Below are 21,568 nucleotides of genomic sequence, written 5' to 3'. Positions count from 1 at the left end.
TGTTCTGGAAGGGGTGTGCCTTTATCCTTTTTTTTCCTTAAAGGAACTAAGTGCAGGAATTTCTCTTCTAATAAAACACTGCTTTGGTTTTGCCCTCTTCTAAAGTGGGGCAGTGGTGAGAGCATTCAGTAAATGGAACTGTTGGTCCAAATCTCCCCTCAGTCTGAACAAGCCCAAGGCCACATCTAGTCCTTATACACAAAACCTTCACTAAATAGTATATTAGGACCTGGGTGTATGAACCAGTACCCAGGTCTCCCAGGTCAAAACTTCATCCTGCAAGTTCAAACTACAAACAAAATCTCAAGCCAACCTAACGCAGCTAAACACAACGAGGCTTACAACTAGTCCTGCAAACAGAAGAGTATTAGGAGCAGCATTCTGACTGTATTTCATGCAGCTTTTTTTTCTCCCTATGACCTAAACCATCCAAAACGTTGGGTGAAGACAGGTGCAGATTTTACAAGGGGTACACTCAGCCTAGTGCAGCAGAGACAGATTTGGGCCACCTATTTTGATAACCTTTGTGCATCATTCAGCCACGCACCCTGAGCTGGCATTTGACATGAAAATCCTCTGATGGGGAGAAAGACACAATGGGGACAGGCATGGGTCTGCCTGAAGGCACACTGGCTTCCAGGAGCTGTGGATTCTGCAGGACAAAGCTCTGTGTTTATACAGGGAGGTGTTTCTGGAGGGATGGTTGAAGCAAACACATCTCACAAAGCTTTCTGCAGTCATGCCTCAGTCACGACCCAGTGCAAACTCCCCCAGGGGTGAGAGGTTAGTTCAAACTCCATGGCTCATTGGGTTCTTGGCTCCTCTGCCAATGAACATTGGCAGGAATCTGTGGCAGCAGACACCAGGCAACTGCTTATTCCAGTTTAGATGGCATTCTAACCACTCGTGGACCTTCACAATGAAACCCCATTGCTTTGCATTGCAGAGAGGTCATTATAACAGCAGGGGCAGGAATTGGGGTAAAGAGATAGAAAAGCTAGAAGGCAAGGAAGAAATTTTGTGGGTGGAAGGAAAAAGAGAGTCTCATTCTGGTGCTGTATGACATAAAAATGCAGGTCTAGAAGGGATCTGCTGGACTGCTGTGCCCAGTCCCCTGCTATTACCAGCAAGCAGCTCATTTAATGTTAATAATTTATTATGGAGGGTTCCCTTTCGGTTTTTTTTTGGATGACTTCTGATAACAACTCTTTATTTAGATATTTTCAATTTCCTGTCTAAATTTATTCATGAAGTGTCCTCTTACGTAAACATGGCCTTTAGATAAACAGCTCTTCTCCTTCCTTAATGTTTGCTCCAGCTGATAATACTGAGTTTGAAAGTGAAAAAAAATGATCCCAGCTCTTTTATTCCCCTCATTTATCATCCCAGTGGGGAAATCTCACTGTTGCAGACAGCTAGCAGGAGATACAGGTCCTGATGAAATATAGACAGCGATGTCTACACATAGATTTCATGCCTAAACTCCTGCAGAGATCTGATCACTGCAATCACTGGAGCCAAGAGAGACATCCAAAAAGCAGGTGCCTTATTCCAAACGAGGTTAACAGCTCTCCAGACACCAGGGAATAGATTAATCAGAGCTTGACTGACTATGGTTGCATTTTACACATACAGCTCGTATATAGTTACTCACCCCACAGATAAAGTCAATCTGGATCTGACTCCCACCCTCACTGAAGGGAAAGGTTTTATTGAATCCCTAAACACAGGTCTGCAAGTCTCCTTGGACCACAATATCCAAGAAATGAACATGAGAGATGGAGACAGGACTGACAAGAGCTCCAAAATCTTGTAGAGCCCCAGTTTTGGGTTTGACATTGGAAGGACCCAATGCCCACAAACATTTGACCCTGCCAATTTATTTTATGCCTTTTCCATACAAATTGCACTGCAGCAATCATGGGTTTTGTTTCAAATGAGAAAAAAAGAATCTTTCCAAGTACTGCCTCACAAAAATGTAATTTTTGGTCTATTTTTTTAATGAGGGCAACAGAATATGGTAGAAACTTCAAGGCACACGGCTACTTACTGAGCTCACAAAGCAGTGTTCTGATTCTCCACTTTCAAACAGGATGACATCTTTTATGAAGACTGCAATGGCTCTCATTATGAAGGACATGAAGAGGTGCATATGGATATAATTTCGAGTACAATGTAGTTTCCTGTTAGGAAGAGATGGAACAACATTTCTGAGTCACAAGGCTTCTCGAAATTTATTTATTCTATTTACAACGTTCCTTCTGCCAAGATCCAGACTTACAATTAAACATTAGAAACCCTGAGACAGACTATGTTCTGATGTAGATCTCCACAAATCCATTTAAGCCTTTTAAAATCCATGAAACGTGGCAATCCATACGTCTGCAGCAGTGTTGCCTTCCAGTTCTCAGAAAAAAAAACACCTCAGAATACAGAATGAGAGAAAACAGGTCCTTACACTGCTCTTCACAGGGAAAGAAACGTTTTTGACAGCAAACTGTACTCATGCTAGAGGTCTGTTTCCTACAGAACGTTTGTGCTGAAGCAATTCTTTTCAAAATTAAACGTTTCTTCAGGAAGAGAAATGAATTCTTCGTAGCTGTTGCCAAAATTAACACATCTCCCAGGCTTTCTGGAGCAATATGAACTATATTTTCACTTAAAAATGACTATTTGCTAATGATCTCGAGGACAACACCATTTTTTTCCTGCTCCTGGCCCACTAATATCAAAGATAAAATAAAAAAACCTATCTGATCAGAATTTATTTTCCAAGTGAGAGGTTACATCAGCTCAAGTGAAAAGCCTGATACTCTGGAAATGGGTACTGGGTACAGTCACCAGAACCACAGCAGACCTCACTCAGCACCATGAGCAAATTAGCACCTCTTAATGAGTCATTGGCAGAGCTCAGGCTCTCCATCTGACAGGAGCAGGAGAATGGGATGGAGCTGAGTCCCCTGTGCTGGCAGGTGAAGGCAAGTCAAATTCTGCTGTTTCTCACAAATTAAAAGTGTGAGCCTTGACAGCTTCACCAGCCTGGCTGGCACCTTGTACCTCCTTGAGAGGATACAACTTGTGTGTGTGCCTGATTCACTCTTCCTTTGTCAAGAGGAGTGGAGAGAGCCTGTGTGCTGAGAAGGGGAAAGACCTTGAAGGGGGAGGTCAGTCTTGGGGTGAGCTACCCTAGAACCTGTGCTGTTTCCTACAGCTTGCTTTGGAGGGGATGGTTTTATGACCAAACCATCATAAAATGAATAACCACATAAGACATTTCAGGGAAGCCACTGGAGGGTGGCGTGAGGAGCTGGAGTCACATCTAGAAGGTTCTTCCATCTCACAGAAGTCTGCTTTTGCTGTTCTCCCTATACATAAAGAACATTTCTAACAAAAAAAATATATTATATACAGATTTCTTCATTGGAAGCACCCAAATTTAGATGCTTGAATCAAATATAACCAACACAGACTGAAGATGAATTAATTTGCTGCAACCTAGGCATCTATATAGGCTATAGAGTATCTGCCCATCAGTCCATAAGGGCCTGGGTCTCCTGAAGGTCCTCCACCATATCTGCTGCCCTGGTGCACATCTCAGAGGCTCCAGTATGTTTCAAATGGCTCTGGGTGTCTTGGCATAGAGCTACAGCAGCAAGTGTTCCTGAAATAGTCCTTAAGAGGTAGTTTTGGGCTGTGATTCACCTGCCCCATTTTGAATACCTGCTTTAGTAGACATGCATCATTCCACAGAATCCATAGATACCATGCTGACTAAGTCTCTGTGGAATATTAGGGGATGATGGCCTCTAGTACAGAGATCCATCATGTCACAATCTACATTTAGTGGGATGAATGTCACTCAGACAGCTGGATTTGGGTTATAACTCTCACCCAAAAGCCACAACTCACATACCAGAAAACAGGGGCACTGAACAACGGATGAACTGTCCTCCTTTGTTCATCTGAGACTCGACAGAAGCATTTTCCATCCACCTACAACACTCCTAGGCTACAACCTCAACATCCCCAACATCCTTGGAGCCATCCCCTTACTGATGCCTTTATTTTTTTTGCTCCTGTTCTTACCTGAAGAGACAGAGAATGATCATAGCAGCCGTGAGGGCAATGAGTGACAGGGTGTGTCCAATGGTGTAGCCTGTCTTCACTGTGCCATAGAATGCTGTTTGCTGATGGGAAGGAGAGAAACAAAACCAGGTCTTTCAAAGAGCTCCCAACACACATTCCTAAATACACCATCCCTGAGCTTTCACTCGCTTGCTTGGTGAGACAAGGGGATCACCCTATTCCATTCTCTTCAATAATTTCCAACTCTTTAAAATCACATCCAATAAAGTGTGTGACCAAGAACGTATCTAGCTGCAGTAGAGCTTGGATCACTCCAAAACCAAGCTACAGCTACACAAGGGGACAGTGCATGCAGGAAGGAGTCTGATTTGACATTTGCAGAGACAGTGATGTGGTTATAACCCTGTGGAACAAGAATGACCACTGTGCAGTTAAAGAGTGGACTTGACACATCAGCTCTGAGGTGGTGGGTGTGATGGGCTTCATCTTATGGAGAAAATTTGAGAACAGAGCTGGTCTGGAAATTGGTTTGGGTTTTTGGAAGTGAGATGTTGTGCTTTGGGAAGTGAACAGTTAAAATGTTCTCACTGAAATCACAGCTATGTTAATTCAGAGATACACCTTGAGTTGGAAATTAGCTCATGGCTTTTCTCTCTGAGAGGACACAGAGGGAATTTCTGAGCATGGGGCACCACAGGACTTAAATCCAACCTGGAATTGTGGTCTAAATAAAGTAGGGAAGTAAGGCAACAAAACTCCAGTCCTCCTAAGGTTCTCCAGCAACACTCTAAATCAATATATTTTGATTTTCAGCTTTATAAAAGAACAAAAATTCGGTTGGTATTTGGACATTTGTTCTATCAATGAAAAATCCAAGTTTTTATGAGAATCTGACTCAAGTTGTGGAAAATACTATTTTTCCAGCCCTTGATTGACCCTCCTCTGCCCTCCTTGTCACAATTTGCCATAAAAAACCAAACAACTGGGCTTACAAAGAGCAGTTTAGACAGAAAATCTAAACCAAACCTTGTCTGGGAAAACACTCTTTAATAAATGGTGAGGGTTGACATTTTTATATGCCATTTTCATGGACCTTGACAAGTACCAGGTCCTTTACAGAACCAGTGAGGCTGAGATGAGTAGTAACCCTCTAGCATTTGTACGTGCCAGCTTGGAGGGGTGTAAAAATAAGACAGAGCTTTCAGAGAGTACAAAGGTTGCACTGATCATATCTATATTCCTTCTTAGGCTACCTGATCTTGCCCATATGATGCCAGGGGGCTGCTATGGTGATGGAGTCACCCAGTATGATGTGATCCTACCCAAGTCCTGCTCATCTGCACTGGATGGAGGAATTTGCACAGCAGTGTGGAATGGTGGAGGTTCCACTTTTCTACCTCTTCTGCTGACCACTTGTCCAATATAGAATAGATCTTACCACTAACAGGCAGAGCAGCAGCCAAACTCCTCCCTCTGCTCCCACATCCCACCCCAGAGACCCAAAGTGCCAGCCAGCCAGAGGAGGAACAAGTCCCTGCACTCACCCACCACAGGGGACATGGAGAAGGGAGCAGCCAGGAGAGGAGCCAAGCCAGGGGAGATGGGAGCAGCCAGGCCAGGAGCCCAGGGATAGAGCAGGGGCTCAGAGACAGCTTCATGTGCTGGTCCTGCTGTCCTGGGAACTCCACTGGCCATGAAGAGTCGTGGAGTTGTTCCCATAGCCAGAAACCTCCCAACCTCCCTGCCAGCAGAGTCAGCTCTTCTAGAGGTGACTTCTTGCCCCAACCCCAAGTTCATGTGGAAGGTGGAAGCACCTGGTGGTGATCTCCTCATCAGTCCCCACCCAAGGCTGGCCAGACCCTGGGTGATAATCACTCAGGAGGGGCTTTCTTGCCTGGCTGTGGCCATCATCCCTATGCCAACCCTCATTCAGGGCTGGGGGTTCAACCCCAGCACTTCACAACCCCACTGTCATTATCTAGTTTCCTTTTTAATGGCACAAGAGCAGAAATGTTCAAGGAAAGACTTGGCCAGAAGAAGAAGAGAGCTTGTGGTAGGGGACTGAGTCTGAGGAAGAGGTTGTCCCACACCACATTTAAGAGAGCAGAGAAATGGCAGAAAGGACATTGAGAGATATCATGGGAGATTTGGGTGGTTGGGTGGAGGATGTCAACTCCCACTGTGAATGCAGGCATAGATCTTTTGCTTCTTAGAGTTATTCACAGGGACAAGTTAAGCACAGAAAGATCTTGGTGTTATTCAAGAAGCTATTCCTGTCCTTTATATTTTATGATGACCAATCCTTGTGTAGAGAGAGATGGTTCTGTATTCAGCCTTAATGTGGCATGTGGGGGGTCATCTCTCTTCTGGAAACAGCACATAATGATTTCTTACTCTTCATTTACACTTGCTAATAAAAATCACTTCCTATTTTATAGATATCAAAGCAAAGAATTTGACCCAAGATCATAACTGGAATTGGAATTTGACTCAGAGCTCAGATTACTAAAATATTGTTCTTAGAAAAAAGTGGGACTTAGAGAAGTGAAGGAAATGCATGTCAAGAAAAAAGTGGGATTTAGAAAAGTGAAGGAAATGCATCTAGCTGTAGATCTAGACTGATTTACTGAATAAAATCAGGCAGTAGCATCATTCTCTCTCTGACTTCTAATAGCCTCTGCATAATTTCACAGGAACACGATAAGAACAATTAGTTAAGGTAGATGCTAAACTGAGATTAGCTCAGAATTAGCTTCCTTGGCTTCTGTTCAGTAACTTCTACATATGTCCCATGGTAAGTGAGATTGGAATGTGAAATGCTTATATTTGTAAAAGAGAGAGAACAGAAATACTGATATCAAGTCTTTCAGCAGCCCTGCACCCAAATATGTTTTGGGTTTATGTCACCTAGCTTGAAGTCATCTAGGGCTCCCTTTAGAGTAAATGTGAAGAAGTCCCTTTGGAGAGAAATGTGGGGTGAACTGAGCTCAGGAGGTGTCTGTCTATGGGGTCTCCTGAGGTGGCCTCTCCCTGACCAGATGGAGGCATGCAAGGGAGAAGCTGTGCATCACATCTGACAACGGGCCAGCAGAACAACCCCTTGTTTGCTAATACATAGTTTCTAAAGGTCAGGTTGGAGGAGGCCTCATCATCACTGCAAAGATCTCAGGTGCACAACTAGGAGACCTGCATCCTCTGCTCCAAAATTGCTGGAATTCACAACTGAAATCTTACACACAGCCCTTATTTATCTTTTCATAGTTTTTCCTGTTGTTTTGGACTTGAGATGGGTTCATGTTAAAAAGTGTGTGAAGTATTTTAAGCATGGAAAGTTATCAGTCTGTTCTGGACCTCATGGCCCATACAGTCTGTTGTTCTCTTTGTTTCCCCCTGTTCCTTTCAGTTCTTCTCTCCCAAACTGACAGCCAATTCAAGAACAACAAAATTCTTCTTCACAGCCTAGTACTGCGTGTTGACCATCCTCAGCCACCTTCCACACAAATGAGACTTAAACAACATGACAAAACCCATGGAAATTGAGAGAAAATAATTAAGAAAGAATTAAAAGCACACAAGACATGTTCTCTTGGTAACGTGGCACTCTGGCAACGTTGCAGCCCATCAGGTCACCAAAGCCTGTCCCAGGAATTCCCAAATCCCCTTTGGAGCTGGAAGACAAACTGGAGCTCTCCATGGAGGACGTTCCCAGAGCAGACCTGTGACAGTGGGTTTCTCAACACACAACCAGTGCCACGCAGCTCAACCCAAGAAAGGGGACACTTGAGGATGTGAGGTGGTGGTTGGCCTTGAAAGACCATGTATATTTATTCATTCTTGAGATTCCTGTGTCCAATGCTCACAAACATGGACAGATGTCATACAACAGGAAAAAAACCCACATGGGCACAGAGGTTTAATGTAAACATAGGGTTGCTGTGAAATAGAATTCTCTTCTAGCATAAACTTTTTCTTGTTGACTATGGGACAGCTACGGGTGACTAGTTTAGATCAGAAGAACTTTTAGTTTGGTGAGGTAAACCTTGCTTCTAACAACATTTGTTATCCTCTTTTCTCATAGAATGTCTGGGCTGGAAGGGCCTCCAAGGGTCATCTAGTCCAACCCCCTGCCATAAGCAGGGACATCTCCAACTAGATCAAGCTACTCAGAACCTCATGCAACCTGATCTTGAATGTCCCCAGGGATGGGGCCTCCACCACCTCTCTGGGCAGCCTGTTCCAGTGGTCTATCACTCTCATACTGAACTTTTGAACTTGAACGAGAGCAGGTTGCTCCAAGCCCCATCCAACCTGGCCTTGAACACCTTCAGGGATGGAGCATCCACAACTTCCCTGGGCATCCTGTCCCAGTATTTTGTAATTTCCTTACAATATTCAGCAACATTCCCAAGAAGTTTGTGTGCTCCCCAGTTTTCTAGAGCTTTAGCTGGTTGACAGCAGCAGAGCAGCACTGATGGCAATTGGTTTATACTGTTTCATCCCTTTTAACCTTTTGATGCTTAAGTTGACCTAGAAATACTGCAATCACCATATCTATCAGAGGATAAATAAAAATGTGGCAGGCTTGTTGCAAAGTTGAACGTGGAAAATTAAGCACCTGGAGTTGTGTGTGGGTAGCACAGAGGCACTGGTCTCATTTTCTCAAGTGCTGATTTTCTGCCACTCTCCTGGAAATCAAAGAGAGGATCATCTCTCTGACCAGACACTTGATCTCTGCTTCCAGGGATCCTCAAGAGGATCCTTCCTTCTGGAGGAATCAGAATGGGAATGGAAAAAAAATTGGGCATGGGATGATCATGTGATTCTGATGTTGATCCCTGGTTCAGTCTTGACGTCTACCCATCCAGGTTTACAAACCTCTTCCCCTGGAGTGCTGTTGGAATCATATCCACAGGCTAAGGCATAGGGTGCAGGGTACACGTCTGTCCAGCCCTGGCTTGTACAATTCCTGGTCACATTCCCTGGAAGAAAAGAGAAAAGGATGACTTGAAAAGAAACGTTCAGCTTGCTGTTAAACAACTGTCTGCCTTTTGTTGATCCAAACACCAGAGCACTTCTGTGAGACTCAAACTCTCATCGTTTTTCTCTGTTATGAGGTGTTTATGTTACACTGAACATATATAGGGGAGGGACCAGTTGGGTCGTAAAGTTCAGACCTTTGGGCTTTGGCACTGCACCAATATTGCTTGGGAGTGTTATTGTCATATTGCCTTTGTTCCTGGAAAATTTTTCATCCAAGCAGAGCAGTGAAATATTTATGTCTTACTTCACTTGTGAGGAGCCAAGATAAAATGCTCAATCTGCAGGTAAGGTCAGAGGTCTGGGAAGTGAATGCAGCCCTCAAAACCATGACCTTGCCTACAAGATAAACTCTGATTGAATGTGATTCCTGAGAAACCTCCTGCACTCTTGTTTGAGAGCCAAAGACTTCAAGATTTGGCTATGAGGGGAGAAAAACCAGACACTGACAACCTGTATGACCTGTTTTAACGTGTATACTCAAAGGCAGGAAGATTTCCTGGATTCTTCAGCCAGCTGAGTGCCTCGGGCTTCCAACTGGCTCAGAAGAGCCTTAATTAGCACCAGGATGTCTTTCTGCTTCAGTCAAAACTGTCAAACCTGTGAAGCTCACCAATGAGGTCCAGCACAAGGCATTTCTCACTTTGTAAGACATCTCTGCTTCCTGTCCCAGCTGGACCTCAAACCCATGCTGGCCACAGGTTGTACAGATATTAAATACACAAAAGGAGGAGAGACCAACAATCTGACCAGGATAAGCCTTACCCTAAAAGGCTCACAGTCTAAAAGGCCACTGATGGGATTTCATCAGGAATAACAAAGGAGGAACCCATCCAACAGCACCCATCCTGATGACCAGTCTCTATGCTCTCCACCTCATGCAAATCACATCCCTGTGGCTTTCCTTTGCTGTCATTTATCACACAAAACTGCCTGACATCCCCAACTGGAAAGCTGGGACAATAAACCAGAAGGAATGAACAGTAGTCAAAACTCACTTCTTAGAAGAATTACACCAGTGAAACTCAAGAGCTTTGCAAACATTTCCAACGTTGGGGTTCTTTGCACAGAGGAATAATAAAACTTCTACAAATAGGATCAAATCAATTATGTGGCTGTGATTCATGAAATTAGTCAAGCATCACCTCCAGGAATTTCTGACAGTTGAGGCAGCTGAACATCTCCCTAACCACAGACCTGGCTTGCACTGAAATCAGCAGCTTGAGTCACTTCTTCAGGTGGACTTGGACACTAAAACTTGGCCCTGCAATTTGCCTTTCCACCAGATCTGAACTCCACAAAGGCTCTGGTGCCTTTGTTCACGTTACCAGCTCCTCCAAAAACCAGTTAACCTTAGTTTTGATGGGTTGTTGTTTCTCAGGCTCTTTCTGCATGGTCATTGTTTGCATTTCCCTTCACCAGGGTTCATACTGGGATCAGAAGAGATCTTGTGCAAACAAATCAAGGACATGACTGTTCAGGGCTTTTTTTTTTTATAACTTTTTTTTTTTTTCTTTTAGGTGTTATGTAATATCTGTTATTTCTTCTTCATTACAATGGATCCAATTATCTGAACTTTTCTGCTTCTAATTTCCTGCTCAGAACTCCTCCTCTGTGTTTGGAGATGCCTTTGGCTTTCATGGTGGTTTTGATTCTTTGCTTATTCTCAGTGAACTAAGGGGTGATTCTTTCAGCTTAATTTTACAGTATTTCTCCTAGTTCTTCTTTTTAAGTGAGTTTCCTCACGACTGTTTGACTTTCTTTCTAATTCTCACTTCTCTCAAGAATACTTTCAAAAGTTGTCTTAATGCTGCAGCAGATGTAGAAACTGAGGTAGAGGGAAGCACAAGGATACAGCATCACTAGGATGAAAACATAACAAAAAGGAGTAGAATTAGATTAGAAATTAGGAAGTTCTTCACTATGAAGGTGGTGAGGTGAGACTCTGGCCCAAGTTGCCAGGAGAGGTGGTAGATGCCCTGTCCCTGGCAACGTTCAACAGCAGGTTGAATGGGGCTTTGAGCAACCTGGTTTAGTGGGAGGTGTCCCTGCCCATGGAACTAAATCATCTTTAAGGTCTCTTCCAACCCAAACCCTTCCATGATTCTGTGTTTCTATGAAAAAGTCCCTGGATTTAGGGAAACTTGCTTCCCAGAGTTTTTCTATGAACTCCTGCTGCTCAAGTCACTTTTTGATGCACAAGACATGGTTTGATACCACAAACCCATCTGATAACTCTCATGTTCTCTACTAGATGTCTGGGAGGTGGAAAAAGTACCAGCTTAGAAGACAGAGCTTCTACCACACCACAATTTGGGCTCGAGTTGTGGCTGATGTCTCACCTCAGAGTAAACAACATCTCTAAATACTGCTACTCACCAGATTATTTGCTATGCTGAAAATGAGCATAAAATTTGCAGAAGTGCCTCAAAAGTTTAGTTCTTAATCTGAGGTTTACAGGCAGAAAACATTATGATAATAATATGAAGTATTAAAGTGAGACTTCCATGTTACAAGGTGAAATCCCAGCCCTGCCACAGACCTCCAGTGAAACCACAGCCAGTTCTTGTGCTCTCCCTAGGTCTCAGTTTCTCCACCAACAGCAGGTTGAAGACACAAAATGTGAGTGCCAATATCAGAAAAGACAGAGCTTCTGGAAGAAGAGCCTTGCAAATGGTATCTTCAGCCTTTGAAAATTCATAAGGTGTCCAAAACATTCCCATTTCCTGTCAGTTTGAAGATAAATCTTTTTAAAACTGTATTCCTGAAGAATTAATGAGAAAGGAGACCAGGGGTTTCTAACTCAACATCCCAGTGCCAGTAGGTTTGTGCTCCAGGCTCTCCTCTCCACTGTGGAAGAAGGAGGTTCAAGTCCCTGGTGTGAACAGAGTCCCTTGGTGGGGTGGTGTTAATGAAAAGCTATTAAATGATCTGCCTTTTGTGGGCTTTGTGTTTCGACTGGAGATGTTACAGCTCTCAAAATGGTTCATCCACTCCTAAAAGCCACATCAATTTTGATGAGAGGAGGTTTTCCATTTAAAAAACAAACAGACAAAAATGTTTCGTTTGAAAAAGCCACAACTGACTCTCATTTATAATATCAACAACCTCATAATCTATCTTGCCAGAACTTGGCTTCCCATTTTATAGAATCACAGGATGGCTGAGGTTGGATGGGACCTCTGGAGGTCATCTGATCCAACCCTCTGCTCAAGCAGGGCCACCTAGAGCTGCTTGCTTGGAATCATGTCCAGATCCCTTTTGGATACCCTTGGAAACTCCAGGGATGGAAGCTGCACAACCTCTCTGGGAAATCTGCTTCTGTTCTTGGTCAACCAAAGTAAAAATCTTTCAGACAGAGCCTTCTGCATTTTGTTTGGGCCATGGTTGGAAAGTATAAAGGCAATTAGAAAGTGTGAGGAGGTTTCACTACTTCAGAAGCCACATTTGTGAATGGGAGCCTTGTGTGCAACAGAAGTTCCCTTCTGGGTGCTGGCAGGCACAGAACAAAATCCCTGGTTCCCATTTCAGGGATGCACAGTCTCTGCAGAAGCACCAGGCATATGATCCCACGAGGATGGGGTATTGCTTATGAGATGCTGCAGTGACATCCTGCTCTCCAGCTCCTCTACACGTGGCAAAGAGGAGGCAAGGCAACCAGATGAAACTGTTTTCATTGCAGTGGAGAGCAAGTGACATCTCTCCCCAGCTGCCAGAGGTAAATCGTGCACGTCGGGAGCTCTCCTGGAGCTGCAGATGCATAAGAATTGCTAAGGTGCAATAACTTGGTTGTGTATCTGTCCTGAGCATCTCAGGGAGACAATCAGAGGGATCTCAGCACCCTCACTGCTGTCTCCTCTCTTTGCAGGCATCAGGAGGAAGGAGTTTAAAGGTGAGGTTTGAAAGGGAACAAGATGATGACCTTTTCACAGGGCTCCCTGCCAGGTAGGAGGGGCTGGATGGACAAATAACAGTGCAGAAATGAAAGGAAAAAAACCAAAATTAGGTCTCTAGAGGTGGCAACTACGAGGTGCAGAGGTGATCCTCACACCACCTAAAGAAACTACAGCTACTGCTGGAGAAGGAGGATGGGAAACTAAGCAGCCAGCTTCCCAAAAGCAGGCTGTGGTATAAAATCCACTGCTCACAGGAGGGAATTCCAAGTGTGCATACGAGGCTTGATCTTTGGCTCATTTATATCAGTGTTTATGACAGCCAGGGCATAAAGTGCTACTGAGAGGCAAGGCTGAAGCTGCAGCCCTGAATAACCAGTTTTTCAGAGAGTTTTAGTGCAACAGTGCCTTACAGGCTCACACGAAGCACCATGGGCCACATCTTTTGGATGGAGTTTATTGGTCCAGCCAGAGTCATGAGCTCTGCCTCTTTACAGGTGCATTGAGCACAGGAGTGCAAACGTGTTACTGGCTTCAGGTTAAGCCTCAATGAGATGGGCAGGGTGTCTCCTGAGCTCAAAATCAGATGGTCTGCAAGCGTGCTAAGCATCACCCAACTGCAGTGTCAAGAGGATGGGCCCTTCAAGTCAAAGTAACCTGCTGTAGGTGTAAAGTATGTGTGTACAATAAAACGTGGCTCTTCCTCATGAGCTACCTCTGCCTGGAGAATTACAGAATGTTGTGGGCTGAAAGGACTTTTAAAGGTCACCTAGTCCAACCCCCTGCACTGAGCAGGGACATCTGCAGCTAGAGCAGGCTGCTCAGAGCCCCCACAACCTCACCTGGAATGGTCCCATGGATCAACCACCTCTCTGGACAGCATGTGCCAGTGTCTCACCAACCTCAGTGTAAAAAATTTATTCCTTAGATCTAGTCTAAATCTCCCTCTTTTAGTTTAAAATCCTCACCCCTTGTCCTGTTGCAACAGGCCCTGATAAAAAGCCAGTCCCCATCTTTCCTGTAGGACCCCTTTAAACACTGAAAGGCCACCAGAAGGTCTCCCTGGAGTCTTTTCTCTAGGCTGAACAAAGTCACCTCTCTTAGCAGAAGGCTTCCAGCCCTTGGATCACTTTTGTGGCTGCCTCTGGCCCTGCTCCAACAGGTCCAGGTCTGTATTCCTGGAAAATTTGCTGGCAGAGTGCCCCAGTGTGTAATGATCATACCCATGAAGAGATTGCACTTCCTCCATGCACTTTGGCATCTTTGGAGTACCCATGTCTGCTGTAGGACAGGGCTTCACCATCTGGCCCAGCAGCTGCTCCTGATTTAAGCAAATGCTTCTTTAGAGTTCACAAAGCCCTCTTTAATTTCCTCATCTGCACAGTTTGATGGCATGTCTATTCTGGAAATGGGATTGATGGTTGTAAGCAATTATCTTTCCTTCTGATAAGCTCGTGTGGTTGTACAAAATCTGGTCCATGGCTTGGACCTATCCTATGCAGCTTCTTCTCACTTGCAGGGTGATTGAGAAACTCTGCTCTGGGTAGCAAAGACAGAGGCAAGAAAAATCCTTTCAACAAAAACACCCAGGACTGGTTAAGTTCTGAAACAAGTTTTGGTTAAAAAACTCCCACATGTTTCTTTTTAACATTTAAAAAAACCCAGGAAAATGAAAAAAAAAATCAAACACCTGTAAACCTGTGACAGAAATATCCAAGTATTCTTGGTTTTAGTTCAATTTTGGGATATTCAGATTTGGTTTTAGTTCATTTTTTTCTTCCTGAGGAAAGAAGCATTCTCCTCTTCTCTACCCCACCACCTTCATATTTTTTAGTTGGATTGACAAATAACAATGAGTTGACAGTGCTGATACTGATCAGGAGACAAGAAGGACTTTTTGGGCTTTTCCCCTTGCCTTTTTTTCCCCCCAGCTGAGTGAAGAACTGTGAAATCTTCCTAGGGAGCAGGGCAGGTTAAGCAGTTAAAGGATTTTATGGCTTTGCATCTTGCATCTTCTGCATTTTTTGAGATGGAAGAGCATTAATAGAGCTACTCTACTGGCAGAGTATGTCCATACCTTTATTCACACATTGTTCCAAGGAGAGTGGCCCTATTCTCCTTTGGACATGAACCTTTCTAGAACAGGAACAAGCCTGCAAAACTTCTAGTTCCATTTCCTGGGTTATAAAAGTATCTAGGAATGAAGTGGAAGAAATGACTTTGCAGCCTGAGTTATACCAGCTAGCCCAGAGCCTGGTAGAGGAATGAGATGATTTATTCATGACATATTGGAAGAGAAGTGAAGAGTTCCTGGAACCAGGATAAAACCAGAACGTTTTCTTGGTAAAAATTGTTTGATCTGTGTTGGAGTCAAGCACTGTGCAGATGAACTGAATAAATGCAGAGAGAGAACCCTGTTCCAAGCAATTTGTTGCCTAGGTCTAGCTCTTAAGGCTTTTCCCCCTCTCTTCATTTCTTTTTGCCTCTCATCTGTTTCAAACACACACTTCAGACTCAGAAACATGTCTGAAAGTTTGTGTCATAGGTGAGGTTTTAGCTCTTTGATCTCACTGGAAGAAAACCTCTTATTGGCTTTTAATGGGAGCCTGAATTCCTACAAAGAGAGAGAAGGTCAGACATTGCTAAGAGGTGTTTGCTTTTGTCTCCCTCTTGCTTCTCTTGCCCTTTTCTGTAATAGCTTCTAAAAGAGAGGGGAAGGTCTGCTCTGAGTGGCAATCTCTCCTGTTTCTCTGGCATCATACTCCATGGTCAAAAATCAATTTTTTCAAGTAGGAGCTATTAAAGCAGCAGCATTTCTTAGCATTTACCCTTCTTGAGATGCTGCTGAGCCCACTGGAACATCTCTAGTTCCATTTTTATTATGGATCTGTCCCTCTTTTCCTGGGAAACACCTGAGACTTCCAGGGAGCTGTGGCTTGCACTAAGCTGGATGGTGAAGTGGTCAGATCTGGGAGAAACTCCTGGGGTAAATAAGATGTTTTCCAAACTTGCTTTATCTGCCTCAGTCATGGGCTCACAAGATCATTCTTTCAGTACAGTTTCTGCTTAGTGTTTTGTGCTATTTCATCTTTTATGACATAAATTCACCCCCTAGTCCAGCCCCTGGCATGGTGTCAGGATGTCCCACAGCAGAAGTAGTCTTCAGGTTCTTCATCTTTTCCTTGTTCACATCACTTGCTCTGCACTTCCTACTGCCACATCTCTAGTGCTTTAAAGCTTCCTGCACCCTGGATTTTGGGAAATCCTCCATTTTCCCTTATCTTCCTTTCTCCTTCCTGCACATTATATCCCTAAGTGTAAAGATCTTGATCCTTAATACAGATAATTCCTCCTTTCTAAATTAATTAGTTTACGTTTGGTAAACTGTTTTCTCACATTAAAAGCAGAACTACAAAATTCTAGGGCAAATTTCTTTTCCTTGCTATTGCAATCATACCATACTAGGGAATATTTACAGAAAAAGATAAATATTTTAGGATAAGTAGGGGTAAAGCAACTCCACAAGCTATGGGCTTTCAATGTGAGGGTCTCAGCACAGTGGGCACTGGTATCACTGGACACATGTGACCTGTGGTGCTCTGTAGGACTGAGGAGAGGTCATCTACTGCTCCCAAAACCTCCTCAGCACCAGTTCTTCAGAGGTGTGGGCTGCATCATTGTGACTCCTCAGCTGCAAAGAAATCTCAACTGCTTATTTCCTTTTAAGTGAGCGTTGTAATAAATAAAGAGCAGGTCTGGTTCATTTTGGGATCCTTGGTGGTAGTGATAATGTCTTCTGCTTCTCTGCTGCTGTCTGCTCATACCCCTCCTCATTTTGTTCAGTTTTTGTTCCAGTTTCAAAAGCAATATAGAATATAGGAGAAGAAAAATTGAGAAGGAGAATGCTGGCTCAAGAGAGAGATTAAGATGCTTTTCAAGTAAATCAAAATCTTTTTTTGAGGGGGAAAATAAATGCAGCTCTGCATTTCTGTTTGATTTTGTCCGCTCATTAGAGATCTCTTTTGCATGAGCAAAAAGTTGGGATTCATCTCACCTCACTTTTGACATGGCAGTGGAGGGATTTTAGGCTAAAGCAGACTATTAGTTTCCCTGTAGAGACCATATCAGACATCCAGATGTCATCTCACCCCCTGCATCACCCCTGCTCAGTGTTTTGCAGTGTATTTCCAGCAGTGGGAAAGAGCTGGTGGAAAATCATTTTTGGTGCAAAAATGATGAAGATGAACAAAACAAGTAAGGGGATGAAGACATTATTGAGTGTTGGAGAACTCTCAGAGCAGTGGAGGGAAGATGTGGCTGATGCCTGATAACAGTGCTGGTCCTGTTTCAATGCACTGGACCAACATTGAAGGTTTTTGAGTTGAACTATGCAAATTCATGCACATATTGGTGTGCTTTGCTCAAGCTGCCACTCCTGGGAGACTCTAGAATTGGCACTATCCACCTGCAGAGAGGTAGGGTCTGGGTGGCTTGAAAAGAGGAATCTACCAGATTTAATGATGAATTGCAGTCCTTGCAATCAGTAGACCCTTTAAGCACAAGGAAGGAGAACTAAAATGGATTCATAAGGGAAAGGAAAGGAGAATAGAAGGAAATTTAGAGCCCCAGAGGACAAAAAATTAGTTTGGCAAGCCTGAAACTCAGGATGTCACCTCACCGAGTGGGATTCCAGTGCTTGCTTATTCCCATCTCTGTCCTCTGAAGTCAATTCATATCCTAATTGAAGCTCAAAAGCTATCAGTGCTAATTTTGACTGTTTAACTTGTGCATGATGGACAGTTTACTTCTGGGGAAAACGCAGGAAACAAATGCCTATTACAAAAATTAGCTTCCATGTATCTCTTCCATCTATCTCCTTCATGTGGCACTGACCATTGTCATGAAATCATGAAAACCTTCTGGATTTGTGAATGGTGTAAAAATCTAATGTCAAACAACATCAGGGCTCTGCCAGGCATCTGAAGGTTTCTAAATGCCACGAGATATTTTATCCTTCATTTACTATGAGATAGGGTATTAGTCATTTGAAGAGCATATTTTCCATTAGGCAGGAAAATCATATTAACTCCCTGTTTTCCTGTATTTCACCCTTTTTCCTGCTATAAATATATAAAAAAAAAGGTTTGCTCACAACTCAATATAAGCTTTCATGTCCCTGCAAAGGGATCAAAGAGCAAGACAAACATTAACCAGCTGAATGATTTCCTTGAAAGCTATTCAGTGATCCTCACTACAACAAAGGAAGAACTGCTTCAAACTTTAATGGCATTAATTTTGCAACAAATCCCACAAAACCAGAGGTAATTTTACCTTCCCTTTATTTAAGGCCGTGTCTCCTTTCCACATTTGTGTGTGACTGTATGAAGTGCATCAGAGAAAGAGCTCAGAGAAAAATCAAAGCTGTTGTTTTTGCTTTGGGGGTTTCTGTTTACAGAAGGAGATGCTGGCAGAGGTGGGATTCACCTGTGCTATGAGACATTCACATCTGCCAGAGCTGCTCTGCAATCATTTGGCTATAAACCACACAATCCTCTCCATTTATTGAGGTTATTCAACTGATCTGGAAGGTGAAGTCTAAAACTCAGCTGAACTGCACCTCTCAGGAGCTTATTTCTCACTCCTGACTGTAAAACAAGCTCAGAGAGAGGTTTACATATGAAAACTCTAAAATCAGTTGATCTGAATGTCATTCCAGGTTAGAAATTGGTTTCCTAGGAGAAGAAGTTGAGCAGAAGTTGAGGCATCTTCATGGACTGCTCAAATCCCCCCCAGAGTATCTCCCATGGCACCAGATGCTTTTGTTTAGGAAAGGGACTTTTAGGGACTTGTTACAAGGGCTGGTAGTGATAGGACAAAGAGTCATGGCTTCCAACTGGAAGAGGAGAGATTGAGATTAGAAATTAGGAAGAAGTTCTTCTCTACAAGGGCAGTGAGCCACTGGAACAGGGTGTCCAGGGAAATTGTGGATGCTCCATCCCTGGAGGTGTTCAAGGCCAGGTTGGATGGGGCTTGGAGCAACCTGCTCTAGTGGGAGGTGTCCCAAATCAGAGGGGTTGGAACTAAAGAGATCCAGTGACACAAGAGCTGTGGGAGAACTGCACCTATGTGCAGGGGAACCTGGAGACCAGGATGTCCTAGGACATCTTAGAGAGAAGTAGTTGCCTCTGAAGGGGCAATTTTACTGTGTCTCCTGAGTCCATCCTGTCAAACCATTAAAAGCATCTCACATTGATTACCTTACATTCATCACAGTCACAATTATATTTATATCAAATCAAATCTATGTGATACCTTCCTCATTGCTCTGCTCTGGTGGGATGAAGAAAAACTTCTCAGAGAGTTTTTTCCCTCCTATTTAACTAACTCTCCTGGGTCTCTAAAACCCAGTGAGAGTGTTGGGCTTATGAGAGGAGAGGTTACAGAGAATCCACAGCAGGGAATTATTCCCCATGGCTGGACCAACGTGCAGGGGTCCTGTCCTTGCACCATGGGATGTCTCAGCAGCTCCTGCCTGCTTCCCCTGGGTGTTGACACAGCACTGATGAACTGCTGGGAACTTTTGGAAGCCAGGAGGTTACAGCACTAAACTAGGACTCAGAGGATTTTGAATTTCCCTTCTGGCTCCACTTTTGTGGCCTTGGGCAAGTCATGGAATCAGCATGTGCTGGTTCATCAGTGCAGTGGCCTGGCCTGTTAAGGAGGGATGATATTGTCTCCTTACTCCCCATCTTTAGCTCTCATGCACGTTTGCACTGCAAGGCTGTAAAAACAGAGGCTGATCAGCTCAGTGCCTAATCTCCAGTGCAAAGAGCTTAATTCTCTGTGGAGGCCTGCAGGGCTCCTGTAATAAAACCACTAAATAACCACTATAAACTACCAGGAGACAAAGAATTCTCTTGCTGCACGGCCCCTGAGACCTGAGTTTTAAATTAAACCTTCCCAGAACATCCTGAAGAGTGAGTTAAGCTGCTTTCTCTGTTAACCTTCCCTGCTCATTGTTTGTGGGTTTTGTTTCTTGGCCTGTGGCCAAACCTGTCATTTCACCTGAAAAATATTGACGTCCAGTTTTAGCTTGTTTATTTTATGTCAGAGACTTAATTACAGTGCTAACCTGTTCAACAAACATACTGTTAACACGTGTTGATTCAATTTCCACTGCACAGCATCCATATTATTGGGTTTTTGCATCCCTGTGATGCCAAATGCTGCAAAGACAGGGAGGATGCTCTGATGGTTTGGGTGTTCATGTAGGGCTTGGAAACCTCCTTTACCTTGTGCAAAGAGCTTGTTTCTCCCTCTGATTATACCAAGAAAGCTTCCCCGTGGTATGATATGAAACCCCAGAGGCAGTGAAGCAGTTTTATACCCATTTCAGTGAGATGAGCTGTCTGGTTTTGCTTACCAAGGAAAGTGGTGAGGAACCTGAAGTATTTTGGGCATGGTCGTACCACAACTTCTCCCACCTCTGCTTCAGGCCAGCAGGTGATGTTGTCCCATTGCCTTCTGCAACCTGGGGAAAAGAGAAAAGTAAATAGTAGAGCAACCACAAGAGGGGACTCCTGGATGGAGCAGAGGAACCAGGGCAGAGAGGAGCAGCTCTGCAAAGGCGTGTGGAGCCAATCACCTCAGTGTAGGCACATTTTGGAAGGAAAGGCATGGAAATATTTTCTTTAAATGTGTAGCTTTCAGCTATCCCAGTCCCTGGTACTCAGCACTGAAGGTGTCTGTCATCTTCCAAAAATTTGTACAGAGAGAGCAGCAGTTCAGTGTAAAAAACAGGCAAATTAGAGTTCGTAGAGAGACAGTGTAGGCACATTTTGGAAGGAAAGGCATGGAAATATTTTCTTTAAATGTGTAGCTTTCAGCTATCCCAGTCCCTGGTACTCAGCACTGGTGGTGTCTGCCATCTTCCAAAAATTGGTACAGAGAGAGCAGCAGTTCAGTGTAAAAAAACAGGCAAATTAGAGTTTGTAGAGAGCAGTGTCCTTTTTTTTTAGATGAAAAAGGGAGAAATGCCTAATTAACCATCTCTCTTCCTTGCCCTGATCTCTCCCTGTGTTTTTTTTTTTAGAGAAAAAGGGGAAAATGCCTAATTAACCATCTCTTTTCCTTGCCCTGATCTCTCCCTGTAGCATTAAAACACATGATCTGAACATGTGAGACACGCTCCCCTCCCTTCTCCAATTCCCCCAAACTTCTGTCACCAGCTTTATCTCCCCCTTGAACGAGCTGGTTGGGCAGGGGGTGTGTGGAAGGGGACTCTGAGGACAGCTGAGGGAATAGGACCCAAATCTCTTTTTTTCCTTTAAAAGGAAGAAGGCACAAAATACCAGAGGTTGAGGAGGGCCAGTGCTGTGCCCAGATATTCTCTATGGGAGGCTGGGGCAAGGGGGAACATTCCCAGCTATCCAAGCTAGGAAGGAAAGTCTCACAGAGCTAAGTTCAGGGAGAAAACATGGGATTTTGTTAAAATGAAGCATTTCTGAAGATGATCTGAATCTGAAGCGTTCTGGGAGAAGAAAAAAAATCAC

At 43.8% G+C, this 21,568-nt stretch overlaps 1 protein-coding gene across 1 annotated transcript; it reads right to left on the bottom strand.

Moving 5' to 3' along the window:
* Positions 1-2,050: 2,050 nt before the first annotated feature.
* Positions 2,051-20,547, bottom strand: LOC103774769 (vasoactive intestinal polypeptide receptor-like; the record flags this gene model as incomplete). The annotated part of the gene is made up of 4 exons (XM_008942194.1): positions 2,051-2,183; positions 4,087-4,187; positions 8,962-9,065; positions 20,440-20,547. Coding segments are annotated over 4 exons (446 nt in total), but the record flags the coding sequence as incomplete, so codon positions are not given.
* Positions 20,548-21,568: the final 1,021 nt, after the last annotated feature.

Source organism: Merops nubicus, unplaced genomic scaffold (genome assembly GCF_000691845.1).
Source record: "Merops nubicus isolate BGI_N331 unplaced genomic scaffold, ASM69184v1 scaffold10016, whole genome shotgun sequence".
Lineage (NCBI taxonomy): Eukaryota > Metazoa > Chordata > Aves > Coraciiformes > Meropidae > Merops > Merops nubicus.
This window is presented reverse-complemented; position numbering and strand designations above follow the sequence as displayed.